General features: G+C 34.8%; 5 protein-coding genes across 5 annotated transcripts; 3 read left to right on the top strand and 2 right to left on the bottom strand.

Annotated features, from left to right (window-relative positions):
• The first annotated feature begins 150 nt into the window (after window positions 1–150).
• On the top strand, window positions 151–1,671 carry Chro.60518 (hypothetical protein). Its single annotated transcript, XM_662758.1, has 1 exon — window positions 151–1,671. One exon carries the CDS (start codon window positions 151–153, stop codon window positions 1,669–1,671), a length of 1,521 nt encoding a protein of 506 aa, XP_667850.1.
• A 1,655-nt stretch (window positions 1,672–3,326) lies between these two features.
• On the top strand, window positions 3,327–5,726 carry Chro.60519 (transmembrane protein). Its single annotated transcript, XM_662757.1, has 1 exon — window positions 3,327–5,726. The coding sequence occupies one exon, from the start codon at window positions 3,327–3,329 to the stop codon at window positions 5,724–5,726; it is 2,400 nt and encodes a 799-aa protein (XP_667849.1).
• A 213-nt stretch (window positions 5,727–5,939) lies between these two features.
• Window positions 5,940–6,911, bottom strand: Chro.60520 (DHHC zinc finger multi-pass transmembrane protein). The annotated part of the gene is made up of 1 exon (XM_662756.1): window positions 5,940–6,911. The coding sequence occupies one exon, from the start codon at window positions 6,909–6,911 to the stop codon at window positions 5,940–5,942; it is 972 nt and encodes a 323-aa protein (XP_667848.1).
• A 940-nt stretch (window positions 6,912–7,851) lies between these two features.
• Window positions 7,852–10,614, top strand: Chro.60521 (ubiquitin-specific protease). The annotated part of the gene is made up of 1 exon (XM_662755.1): window positions 7,852–10,614. One exon carries the CDS (start codon window positions 7,852–7,854, stop codon window positions 10,612–10,614), a length of 2,763 nt encoding a protein of 920 aa, XP_667847.1.
• Window positions 10,615–10,897: 283 nt separating this feature from the next.
• Window positions 10,898–12,886, bottom strand: Chro.60522 (hypothetical protein). Its single annotated transcript, XM_662754.1, has 1 exon — window positions 10,898–12,886. The coding sequence occupies one exon, from the start codon at window positions 12,884–12,886 to the stop codon at window positions 10,898–10,900; it is 1,989 nt and encodes a 662-aa protein (XP_667846.1).
• Window positions 12,887–13,037: the final 151 nt, after the last annotated feature.

Raw genomic sequence — 13,037 nt, 5'->3', positions numbered from 1 at the left:
ATGCATGCGGTGATGTTCTAAAATTAGTTTTTCGAGAAATGAAAGCAATGATTAGCTGCATATCATCATTAATCTGTAGTATTTATGAGCATCTTGAGTAAGAAACAGCTTTGCTCACACAATTTTTCGTGAGTTAAAATAGAATTAAGGATGTCTCAGAGTTCAACACTTTGGAACCAATCCTACTCTAGGGAGTTAATAATGGATCATTCGGAAGGGATTGATTGGATTAGTGGGGATGGTTTCCTGGAGAATATTAAAGATTCACATTTTGTGGATTATAGTGATCCAAATCAAGTTAATATGGAAGATCCTTTGGGAAATAATTTTTATGATTGTACTGATCTTGATGATAGCTTCCATAATTACTTGATGAAGGGTTTACTGGGTGAAAATGTTGAAGGTGGCTCAGGCTCTAATAATTTGAATGTTTCCTCCGTGAACAGCATCAGAGGTCAAAGTAATGTCGGTGTTACTATTAGTCACAACAATGATAGCATTTGCCACAACATTGACCACAGAATTGATAGCGTTGGTATTGGAGTGGGATCTCTTGGGGGGGAGGTTGGAGGAGTTTTAGGGGTGGGTTTAGGAGGAGTGGGAGGAGGAATAGAGATAGGTTTGGGAGTACAAGTAGGAGAGGTGAGAAATCAAGGGGAGAAGGAGTTTGAGAACATAAGCTGCAGTTACACGGGGAACTCTCATTCCCATCAACTGGAGCCACCAAATGAAGATCTTGTAGAAGATCAGAGTAACTGTTACAGGATATCAGCAACTTCAAACAATTTGGGTATTTCCAGTAATCATGGACTGTTATTGGGGGTATCTTCCTCTAGCAAAGCCTTGGGAGCTACGCCATCAGCTCAAATATCATCTTCTTTGTCATCCTCTTCATCATCATCCTCTTCTTCGTTAGCTTCATCCTCATCGTCATCGTCTTCATCACCATCATTAACATTGAATTCAGGGCTTCCACCAATATCACTACCGCCACGAGCTATACCTCCTATAAACTTATCTCAGAGTTTGATGACTCCAACTACATCTGCATCCTCATCATCAGTTAGCCCAATTTCCTTCTCTCCAAATTCAATTCAATCAGGCCCAAAGCTGATGGGATTTGATCATTCATTCTCAATGGAAAACACACAAAAGAGAGTTCGAATAGAGCCGGAAGAAAGGATTAGAATGGGTATTTTCGACGATAGTTTAGTGGAATCTGATGTCAAGTTTACAGATCACCAGATTGTTGAGTTGGATTCGAGTAAAGGAAGAAGGTGGAGTAACAATTCAACAACTTCAACAATTTCTTCAAACTTTTCAATAAATACAAGTGATGGCGGATGTGTTAGCCATATTAATGATAGCGTAAACAATGAGAATCTTGGATTAATGAGCCATGATTTTCAGCAAGACAAGTTTTGCAATACAGAAGATTTAGGATCTCAGAAGCCGAAAATGGCGGACCAAAGCTATGAAATGGGAGTAATTGAAGACGAGAACTATTCAATGGGAGGCCAAATGGAGGGGGAATTTTTTATGAACTCGGATAACTACTTAACTGAAGAGGAAAAGCTCAAGTTAAGGAGGCGAGGAAGGAGGAGAAGACCAGGTAAGTTAAATATTTCTAAACAATTAACAAAAGATCTGACTTTTTATTGTTTTAAATAGGCGAAATAGAAGCTTGGAAGACTATAATACCTAGAACTACTGTGGATGAAGCTGAGCACTTTGTACAGACAAGTCAATATAGAATGAGACATGTATATAGAGATCCAAGAGCTGTGAGCTTCGTTTACAGGTAAGTTAAAGACTATGAAAATCATTCAGTATAAGGAGCTTTTTTCTCATTTGGAATCAATTATTTATAGATGTGTACAACATGTGGATTGTCAGTATGAGATGAGAATTTACTTAATATCTCACGAAACTTGTTACGTTCAACACAGAGGTTACCATACAGAGGAGAAACAAAAGTACAAGAGGCCAGGTAAGTTAATTGTTGAAGAGAGGATTTTTCCTAAATCCTTTCTTTTTTTAATTTAATGTGGATTTAAGTGATTATCTTTTAGGACTCCCTCAACACACTTTACCGCTCATTGATGAGCTAATAAGAAAAGGCCTTCCTCCAAAGTCAGTAATTGACCATGCAATTCAAATATATCCAGAGGTAGCTGACCAATCAAATATTTCAGTACTTTATAGGCAGATTACGAATAGACAGCAATATATTAGAAAACGCCAGAGGAATTATGTTTGAAGGAATTTAATAAAATTTCTGGCAAAACTTTTTTTAATACCGGTAGAAAGATTGCATGCAGAAAGTTTGCATGCAATGAATTTGAATTATTATCCACATAGAATATAATCACTTTTAGTTTAGAATAAGCTAAGTATTTTGTAATTTCAAAAGAGATCTGAATCTTTGATATGATTGATGATGAAGTTAAAGAGATGAGGGGAATAGTAATGAAAATGGGTGAATCTGAAAGAAATAAGAAAAGAAAAGGAATAAATAATGAAATTTTCAATAAAATAAATTAGATTTATTTTTCCATCCCAAAGAATTTTTTTGTTTCTGCAGATAGTTAACAGGAAATTAGTCATGCAATTGTTTTGGCGCGCAAATTCCTCACAAATAATTTAGTGGAAGGGTAATAAAGATAATAATAAATAAAAAGTGGAAATAAAAATAAAGGTGGTAGGAAAGGGAGAGAAGAGATTTGAGTAAATTTACATGGAAACTTTTGGTTTAAAGACGTATGGGTCTGTTTTGGTTCCAAGAGGAGTGACTCTCAAGGGTTTGGTGGTTTACCTATTAGTAGCATTGGCATTAATGGGAGGGCGAGTCAGAGTAAGTTTAGTTTTTACCATTCACATTTGTTTCCCTCTTCCATTAATGGAGGTTGGGAAAGATCTGGTGTGAAATTGGAGTAATAATTATTCTTTATTAACTTTTATTTCATAACTTTTTCTTAATTAATTATCTCATGAATAATTAGTCAGAGAATATTCATGTTTTTTCCTTCGAGGATGATGAGCATGAGGCTGGAAGCCAATACGTCTTTGATAACTTGACAAACTCAAATTCAGAACATGAGTTGGACTCCCCCTTTGGAATAGTTCCTTCAAATGAACATCATACCGGCATTGATGCGCATGTGGACAATTCTGATGAATACATTTTACAGAAATCCGAGCATAGGAGTTTGTCTGGTCTGGGTGAGGTCGGTAGTTCTAAAAAAGTTTTTGGAGAAGGGACTACTAGAGGGGAGGTTGGAGATGAAGTGGAAAGCATCTATAGTGAAGAAGACGGGGGAATATATATGGATGCGGAGCAGGATGGGGAAATTGGGGATGTAGAGAGTTTTTTAAGCTTTGATAGTGAATTTGAGAAAAATGAGATGGAAGAGGGGATTATTGGCAATGCTGCTGATAAATTGAACAAAGTAGCAGTAGGTTTAGATACTACTCGGGAAGGTCAGACCGAAGACAAGCAAGAGATAGTACGTAGTACAGAAGGAGTGAGTAAAGGAAAGGCTGATATAAAAGTTAAAAAGAGGACAGGAAAAGAAACCAAAAAGGAAACTGAGGCAAAAAGAGATGCAGAAGTTGGGATTGAGGGGAAGGAGCACCACCATGTGGCTCGGGAAGCTGTTCATCCAAAAGGTGAAGCTAAAGTAATGGGTGAGAAGAAGTCTCAGGAGAAATCCAAAGCGTCTGGGGTTAGTTCTTTGGGGAGATCGAAAAGAAAAAGCGAAGGAGAAAGCGAGGATGGCGAAACAACCGCAAGTAGTAATAATAGTGAAGAGAAGAAAAACCCAGAAAGCGGAGCTATTGAGGACTCAGATACCTTATCTGACAAAGCTAAGATAAAGACGGAAAATGTTCATATGAAGAAGCATATTAAAACAATTCAAACTCCTGGACAGGAATCTAAGGAGGGGGACCAAACCCAAAATACTCCATATGTTTCAGTCAGTGCAAATGACTCAGCTAACGCTAATAATTCGGCTAGTGCTGATATTACCGGTTCTGTTTCTTCAGTAGTTCCGATTATGAAGGCTGAAACAGATTTTTATACAAAAAATAGCAATGAAACTTTAAATATAGGAGCTGAGAGTTCTGGGAAGGTTGCTGACGCTCCCAGTGAAGCAACAGCCTTAGGAGAGGGATACGTAGGTTCTGAAAAGAATATCACAACAGAAGCGACTAGCCAGGGACCAAACACTAATATCAAGCAAAAGTCACTAAAGAAAGCAGTGTCTTCAAGTAGAGATAAAAGCAAAAGAAAATCAAGCAGGACGGAGGATTCTGCTCTAAAAAAGGTTTCTAGAGAATCAAATAAAGGGGAGGGCCTGGAATCTCCTAAATCTGCTCGTCTAGGATCTAGTAGAGGAGATCATCCCAAGACGACTAAACACAGAAAGCATAAGCAATACAAAGATTTGAAATTGCATTCAAAAGAAATAGAAGATTCTGAAGCACGTTTCAAAGACAGGTACCGATGTTTGAATGTAAATACAAATATTTTTGAGTCCCTAAGAGTTTTAGATCCTTATTCTAACCAGACTTGCCTAGCAAATTCAGAGTTTGATGATTTGAATGCCACGAGAGGTCGCACAGAAGAAGATGATAAAGAACAAAGAAAGGAGTCTAAGCAGAGCTTGGAGCATTTAAAGAAGATAGAAGCAGAAAAGAAAAAGTGCTCTTTTTATTCTATTTGGCAGGAATTTACCAATCAAGTGAATAATATGTGTACCCAATTAGAATATAAAGGCGATTCTAGTTCAAAAAAACCATTAATTGCGGATCTACAGACATCCATTGCCAACATAACCAGTAACTTAAACAATACTGCTACTACTTCTACTACAACGGTAGCGTTTAATATTACAGAAATTACGACTGAAAATATATCTGGGATTAGAGAAAAGAAAGAAATCAACTCCTCTTCCACTGAAGAGAAACCAAAAATATTGAATCTTGCTGGTACTGAAAAAATGGTGGAAGTTCCACAAAATTATTCTACTCCAATAAAGTCAGATGGTGCAGAAGGTGAGAGGATTAAGATAAATTCCAAAAGTAAAGTAAGCTGGACAAGAGTTCTTCAGAAGATTAGAATATTGAATATTCCTGATTTGTATATTCAAGCTACTGCTAAAAAGATACTCAAGTTCAATATATATATTTACAGGATATATACGGATAAATACAAGAGAAAAATAATTAAAAGAGTTCAGGGAATTCTGAGAAATTTAAAAATAGTAAATAAGTCTCAAATGATTAAAGATAGGCACTTCTTGGGAGCTTACACGATCTTTGGATCACTATTAACTGCATTATTACTCCTATCTATTGCAACATTTCACGAAAGACAATATGCTGAGAAATCTGAAGATATACTGGTTGAGGCAGAAACCATTAAGAAACTTGGATTTGTGGGAGGCAAAATTAAGATGATAAGCAGCCATCTATCAAATTCAGATACAGGAATTGAAAGAGTGGTATTCTCTGATGATCCAAGCTCTATCTGTCAAATGATCTTGAAAAGTAAATCAATTGTAGCCCAGAATCCTAGTAATATTGATTACACTGAGGAGATAACCGATTCTAAAGACTTAAATTCTATTTTGAACTTAACTACTAGATTGGAAGAGAATAATGAGATTTTACTCCATCTCTCAAATGGATTAGCTAAATGTGCTCAGTCTCTTACAATATAAAAATATTGGTTACTTTTCAAGATGGATTAAAGCCTAAATATAGATAAGAATTAAGACGACTATGGAAAATAAATTTATATATAGTATAGTAGAGAGTAGAAAATAAAGAGGTATGTATCATTTAGAGTAAATATATATATAAGTTAGAGGCCCTACAAAGATTGATTCTAATATGTTTCGTTTAGAATTGACAAGTTAGTAGTTCCCAATTAGCTATAGTTGATGATATACTCCACTATTATTATAGGGAGAAAGATTCTGGTGGCCATGATAAGTATTTCTATCATTAATATTTTGATGGCTATAAATTGGAATTTGTCCCATTTCAAGATCATCTACTTCAGGGCACCTAACTGGCCACCTTACACCATCTCCAACAGGCCTTGATGACTTAGTGTTGAATGGACAAAACCATTGCATAGGATTATGCCCAAATGCTTGTTGTATATTTCTCTCAGGCCCTAGATCATATCTCCCATATTCAGGACTTTGAGGGCTTAAGCTTTCAATGGTGGTTAAATTTCGAACAATAAAGCCAATATGTAGTCTTGAGAAGGGGAATAATGCAAGTAATAGTGGTGTAACAAAAACTAACATAACAATAATAGATGTAAGCTTTATGGCTTCAATAGATCTTCCAAGCGGAGTTGGATCAGTACCATGATTATATGGCCATAAAGTAATATATTGCTCAACTAGAAACATTGTACCTTGAACAAATAAAAACAAAAGAGAAAGTTGAGCATATATTAAAAGTTGAATAAAGAACTTCCGATTATAGAATCCAACACAATTATTAATCCATGGACAATGGTGATCCATATTCAAAACACATTTTCCACATTCTGAACAATGATGGGTTCTATCAGGTTTCCAAACCTGACAGACTTTGCAATATCTTCTTCTTTTGGATTCATCTCCAACTCTAAATCCCCATTTTGCTGGAACTCTTCCTGGCTCTGTATTTGTACATTGGTAGAAAGATATCAAAAACAAAGCAAAAAAAAGATGGAATGCTGCTGATACTGATGCTCCTATATAGTAAATCTCAAACAATGGCTGTAATAGAATCACAAAATAACAAGCATACAGCAAAGCAATCATAGTCATAATGAATAGCAGAAAACACGCACCATTTTTGCGTTTTCTAGCTGAATAGCTTGCCGGCAAACCTCCAGAATTCATCAGAGTGAGTATTGGCTAACTATTTATATTTACCTGCTATACTAATATTATTAATTTCATAAGCTTTGTAACTCGCTAGTTTGTTTGTGCTCTTCCACCTGAACTTTATGCGGAGAATTTGTAGTCCGGAATATTAAATTCAGAATATTCCAAAATTATCCTGCATTAGAACCGCTTCCTTTAGTTTCTTTTTCTTTTCTTCTCTATTGCGACTTTTTTTGATCCTCACATTCAGCATGTAACCCCACCCTACAGCAGTGGCGCCGCACGCTGTTTTGTCTCTGGCGCCTATATGGTTACAAATTGTGTGATTGAATTAGGAGTAATAGAATTAAATAGGGTAATAAAGAAAAGAAAGGGAGAAGTTTTCTCAGTAAGAGAACGCAGTAAAAAGTATATGTGAATATATATAAGTACTGTAAGGAAGGACTACATTAAGGGATTAAATATAAAGCTTAACAGTCACATATCCTACAGTGACTATTGTTTTTGTTGTTGGTATACTTTTCACTATTTGAATACCAATTCTTTTTTTTTTTTGCAAGAGGCATTTAAATAAAAATAGCATTAGTAGCTTTGTAATGCTAATATTAGTATTCAATTTCTCAGAGCTGAAATTGATCGAGAGGGGGGAGAGGAGTTAAATGTTTTAGACAAATTACGAATAGAAAGATACTGGAAAATATTTACTCAAAGGATAATTAAATTAATAATAAATTTTTTTAAAATTTAAATTTATAATTCATAATTTGGCAATTACGTGTAATTTTTTTGTCAGATTTTGAATTACGTGTCAATTACATGCATTGCATGCGCCGGTGTACAGAAAAGAACCCCACACTTGCAGATATTTAAATCACTTAATTAAATTTGGGTGAATTTTTTAATTTATTAATTTTTTTTTCTTTGTCCTAAGAGTCTTTTTTAGGGGGAAAAAAGAATGAATGAACTTTTTGAGGAGTATTTGAAGCTTATTGTAAGCAAGATAGAAAGAAAGGATCCGGTTTACAAAGCACAATGTCAATTGTCATTTAAGGATTCTTTCTCTGAAGGGGGGCTTTACGTTAATTTGAAGAACTTTGAAGCATATAGTAGGGATTTTCTTGAATGGGACCATAATCAGAGTGGCTGTAGGCTTTACTTGAGTATTAAAGGCACTAGGAAATATCACTCAGAAAATATTGATAATCCCACAAATTTGTCAATAGGCAAAGAGGAAGGATACTTTCCAGAGAAGTCATTTTTTGAGGACTTATTCCAATACGGTTTGGTATCTTTTCCAGATATGGAAGTGATGGAATTGACGGATAGCCGGGTTCATAAAGAACTTTCTGAAAAGCTTAATTATATAATCCAATACGACCAGAACATGGAATTAAGCAAAGATACGGACTCTTTAGTTGCCTGGGCTGAAGAAAGAAAAGTTTCAAGGCATGCTGAGAATCTTTTTCAGGTATCTTCCCCTAAGCAAATTTCTCCTAAAGGTTGGACATGTGAGACTTGTGGAGCAAGTACAAATTTATGGTTAAATTTATCAGATGGATTTATTGGATGTGGAAGAAGGTTATATGGAGTTGGAGGTGGTTGCTTTGATGGAAAGGATGAAGGAGCGGCTCTACTCCATTATCAACAACATACAGAAAGACCTTTGGCAGTTAAGTTGGGAACAATAACTCAGTTTGGAAATGCGGATGTATTTTCCTACGATCCACAGGAGGATGATTTGGTTCTGGATCCTCATCTAGTAAAACATCTTTCAGTATTTGGAATAAATGTTGGGCAACTTGAAAAGACTGAAAAAAGTTTAACAGAAATGCAAATTGAGCAGAATAACAAGTTAGATTTGACAAGTGGAACAGAATCTGAAGAATGTGGTAGTTTTTTACCAATGAATAAACTATTTAAAAAAGGTGATTTACTAACAACTCTTGTAGGACTTGAGAACTCTGGTAACTCTTGTTATGTTAACGTAGTTTTGCAACTTCTTGCATCTATTCCAGAAGTAGGAGAGCTTTTTTCAATCCATTTTCAAGATTTACTGGAAATTTACTCAAAATATTTTATTCAAAAAACAAGGCCAAGAGAAAGCATTGTAATTCAGTTTTCTAAAGTAATTAAGGCTTTACTTACAAATGATGTAATTAATGATCGTAATTATAAGATTTCATCTCGTTCTGAAGATATTCAAAAAGCTATTTCCGAGCTTAAAGAGAAAGGTATTAATGAAAATATCATTGAATCTTTAACAGAAAGTGAAGTCAATCCTTGTTTAGTGCATATTCTTCCTTCAATACTGAAAAGAACTATTTCTAAAGGTAATCCTGAGTTTTCTTCATCCCATCAGCAAGATACTCTTGAATATTTTACTTTCCTTCAAGAAAAGCTATCTGATGATCTTAAAAAGTATTATAATCATTCTTCACAGGAAATTCAGAAGTTAATTCAACAATTTATTAATCTTTTCAGTTTCTTCATTGGAGAAAGACTTGAATGTAAACAAACAGGATCTGTTAAGCTTACTTCTCAGTTAAATAATGTATTATCACTACCAATACCTAAGGATTTAATTACTTATAGTTCAGACACTAGGCAAATCAAAAAGCCAAAACATGCCTTTGGTGAGGATGGTGAAGATTTAGCTACTCCTAAATCTAATAATGTTAAAGAAGAACAAGATATGAGTGATGATCACGAATGTTTTAGTGATATTTCCCTCTTACTTTCCAATTGGAGGCAAGAAGAGATAGTAGAAAATTTTCTCTCTCCTTGTACAAATCAATTGGGTAAAGCTGGAAAATCGAATTTTATTAAATCCATGTCAAAATACCTCATTATACATATGCAAAGATTCTATTTATCAGAAGATTGGAGACCTAAGAAAATTAACTTAAGTGTTAAAGTCCCAAATTTCTTAGATTTAGAATCTTTAAGAGATTCTGAAGAGCTAAAACCTGGTGAAAAGCCTTTCCCTGAAGGAGTAGATGAAGTTAATAAATCTTTAAAAGAAGAAGTCCAGGTTCCAGAATCTCTGGTGAATTCTGTTTTGGATTTGGGATTCACCAAATCACATGCTGAACTGGCTGTTAAGAATACCTTCTCAACAGATATAGATATATGTATTAATTGGATACTGACAAATATTGACTCAATCAATTCCATGGATTTGACTTCATCCGATTCATCATCATCTTCTTCCTCATCTTCCTCAAATACTTCCAAAACCAATAATTCAGCATCTCATCAGGATCTAGAAGCTATCAAGAATATTATTTCAATATGTTGTTGTTCAAGAGATATTGCAGAGAAGGCATTCAAAATTTCAAATCAAAACTTAGAGAGAGCTATCCAAATGATTTTTGATGATCCTTCAATTATTGAAAGTTTTGAAGACACACAATTACAACAAGTATCAGTTGGGCCAGATCTTTCTTCAAAACTCATAGAACTTGATGATGGACCAGGAAAATATGAATTAATTGGAGTTATTTGCCATCTAGGAAAAAGTGTTCATAGCGGACATTACATATGTTATAATAAAAGAAAGATTGATTCCTCTATTAATCCATCTAGCCAGCCAACAGAATCGTCCTGTCCTTCCTCTCTATGGGTAAGATTTAATGATACAAAAGTTTATTTAAGTAAAGAGGATGATTTTCCCCATAAGGAAAAAGGGTATATCTATCTTTATCGCAGAACTAACTAAGCTAAATTACCAATCAAAAATTATCTTAATAACAATAAATATGGCGATACCTATAAATATAGTAAGAAAGGTAACTCATTATGCATCATTAATAATACATAAGATAGGCAAACTATTTAGCTAAAGCCGTTGCAAACAAAATTTTAAGTTTTATTAGGAGTAGAAAGCCTTATTATAACTAATTTCTAATTCATCCTCTTCCTCCCTATTTTCTCTCTCTCCTCCCCCCCCAAAATCTTCTATATTTTTATTGAAATAAGTACCTGTTCTAAAGTCCACATTCTTATGATCTTGAAGAAAACCTTCTCCAAATTATGACAATTCCATCCGCATCCCCACTTGCTAACAGTGTTGATGATGCATTCACTGCAGTACTTATTACCGGAGCGGAGTGGCCAACTAAAGCTAAATTCTCTTTTTCGCATGAATCATTATTTAACTGGAAAACCCTTACAGAGCAATCCTCTGCTGCAGATGCTACCCATAGACCATTCCTAGATGAAAAACATGACCTCAAAGGCATCAATGAATGAGGATTCGGAATCCTGAACCTCACCTGTAAAACTACATGAGGAACATTCGAAATATCTATCTGACCAGTTGGAGCTTGCAACCGAATATCTATTATAGTTATTGTTGAATCTGCTGCATTTACCACTAATACCGGTAATAATGAAGAGAGCCCGCCAAATCCCGCGCCGATAGCACTATTTGCATGCGTTTTTCTGATATTAGAATAGTCAGATGATCCATGGACATAAAGCATATTTGTTATAGCTCTGCTACAAACCTGCATTCCCCTCTTATCAGTAAATCTGAAATCGGTTTCTGTTGAAGTTCTTGATGAAGACTTTGCTGCTATGTTTACAAGAACATAAATCCTTCCTTCTTTGCATGCAGCAAAGCAGTAAATTCCAGTACTATCAAAACATAAAGCTCTGATAGTTGAATCAGTTTTAATCTTTTGAGCAACTCCAACATCTACATTCACAATTCTTAGCAGTGGCTTAGAAGATGAAACAATAAATAGAGATGGTAGAAATGGTAAGTAGGAGCCAACAAGTACTGGAGAGTTGTCTGAAAATAAGCTAATAGCATGACCAGTAGCTGTTAGGAATCTCCTTACTGTCATATCAATGGATGTAGATAAGAATTCAGATTCATCTGGAGAAAGAGCTAAAGAGGTGATTGCTCTATTATGCGCTTTTCTTGAATATGCCTCTTCTACTCTTCCGGACCACTCCAAAGATGAATTTTCATCAGCAATATTGTCTTCTAAACGAGTCTTGTAGCAATAATATGCGTGAATTACCCCATTCTTTCTTGCAACCAAAAGCATTGTATGTGGCTCAGTTGGTATATCTCTACAAAATACAATATGAGTAACTGAACTATTCTGATCATCTTTAATATTAATAACTGGTCCAATTCCTCCCTGTTTTTCAACTTGAGTAATGTTAGCTGCTTCTTCCAAGTCTAATGTTGGAATTAGAAATTCATTTCTATCTAATGTTATTTTAGGTACCGGGAATTTTGGAATTCTAAGACCAAATGCTCTAATTCCATCATTAAATTTGGAAAAGAGAAAATTATTTAAATGTTTTTGTTGCATTGTATTTCTTTCTAGTGTTAAAGCCAGTTTATCTTTATCAACCATTTCATCTCTGAGGGTGTTATTTTCAGCTCCAAATGGGATTCCTTCAGTTTGTTGTGTAATTTTTATATCCAAATGATTTCTGGTATTAATAATCCCCACAATTGATGAAATTAAAGACGAAATTGAATCTGACTCTATTGATATTATATCTAAATCGCTGGAGATCTTTCTTACTTGTTCAATATCAACCTCTATTTTTGCTGATTCGTGTATTACTCTATATAGACTTCCAAACAAAATTACCTTACATCCATTTTCTATAGCTTTTCTAAATATCAAAAAATCATGATTACCAGTACCTTCTTCTAAAGCTTTGAAAGATTCAATGTTTGCCACGTCATAAACAAAAATTGCAACTCTTGTTCTTGTTAGAAAGCTTTCAATTTGTTGACGAGATTCATCTTCTTCTAAGGCTGTAATGCTCATTATATTTAATGGCCATCTCTCTCCAACACTTGATTCCCTAACTCTATGGTTAGAACCTTCTGGACCATAGCAAGCACCTTTTAGATATTCTTGTGAAGAGATGACATGGGCTCCTGGGATATTTGATAACTCAATTGTGAATACCTGTAAGTTATTTTCATCAACTGAACCTGCGCCAATTTCATCCATAAACTTCTTGAGAAGTTGTTTGTCACCACTCCCTGAAGATCCTGCTAACAAAAGACCGATCTGTCTATCCTGGTAATTTAATACAATTGAGCGAGAATCACGAGGAAACAATATTTCTGGAATCGATTCCAACAATCCTAACTTGAAAAAG

The sequence above is a fragment of the Cryptosporidium hominis genome (genome assembly GCF_000006425.1).
Source record: "Cryptosporidium hominis TU502 chromosome 6 CHRO016167, whole genome shotgun sequence".
In the NCBI taxonomy this organism is placed as follows: domain Eukaryota; phylum Apicomplexa; class Conoidasida; order Eucoccidiorida; family Cryptosporidiidae; genus Cryptosporidium; species Cryptosporidium hominis.
This window is presented reverse-complemented; position numbering and strand designations above follow the sequence as displayed.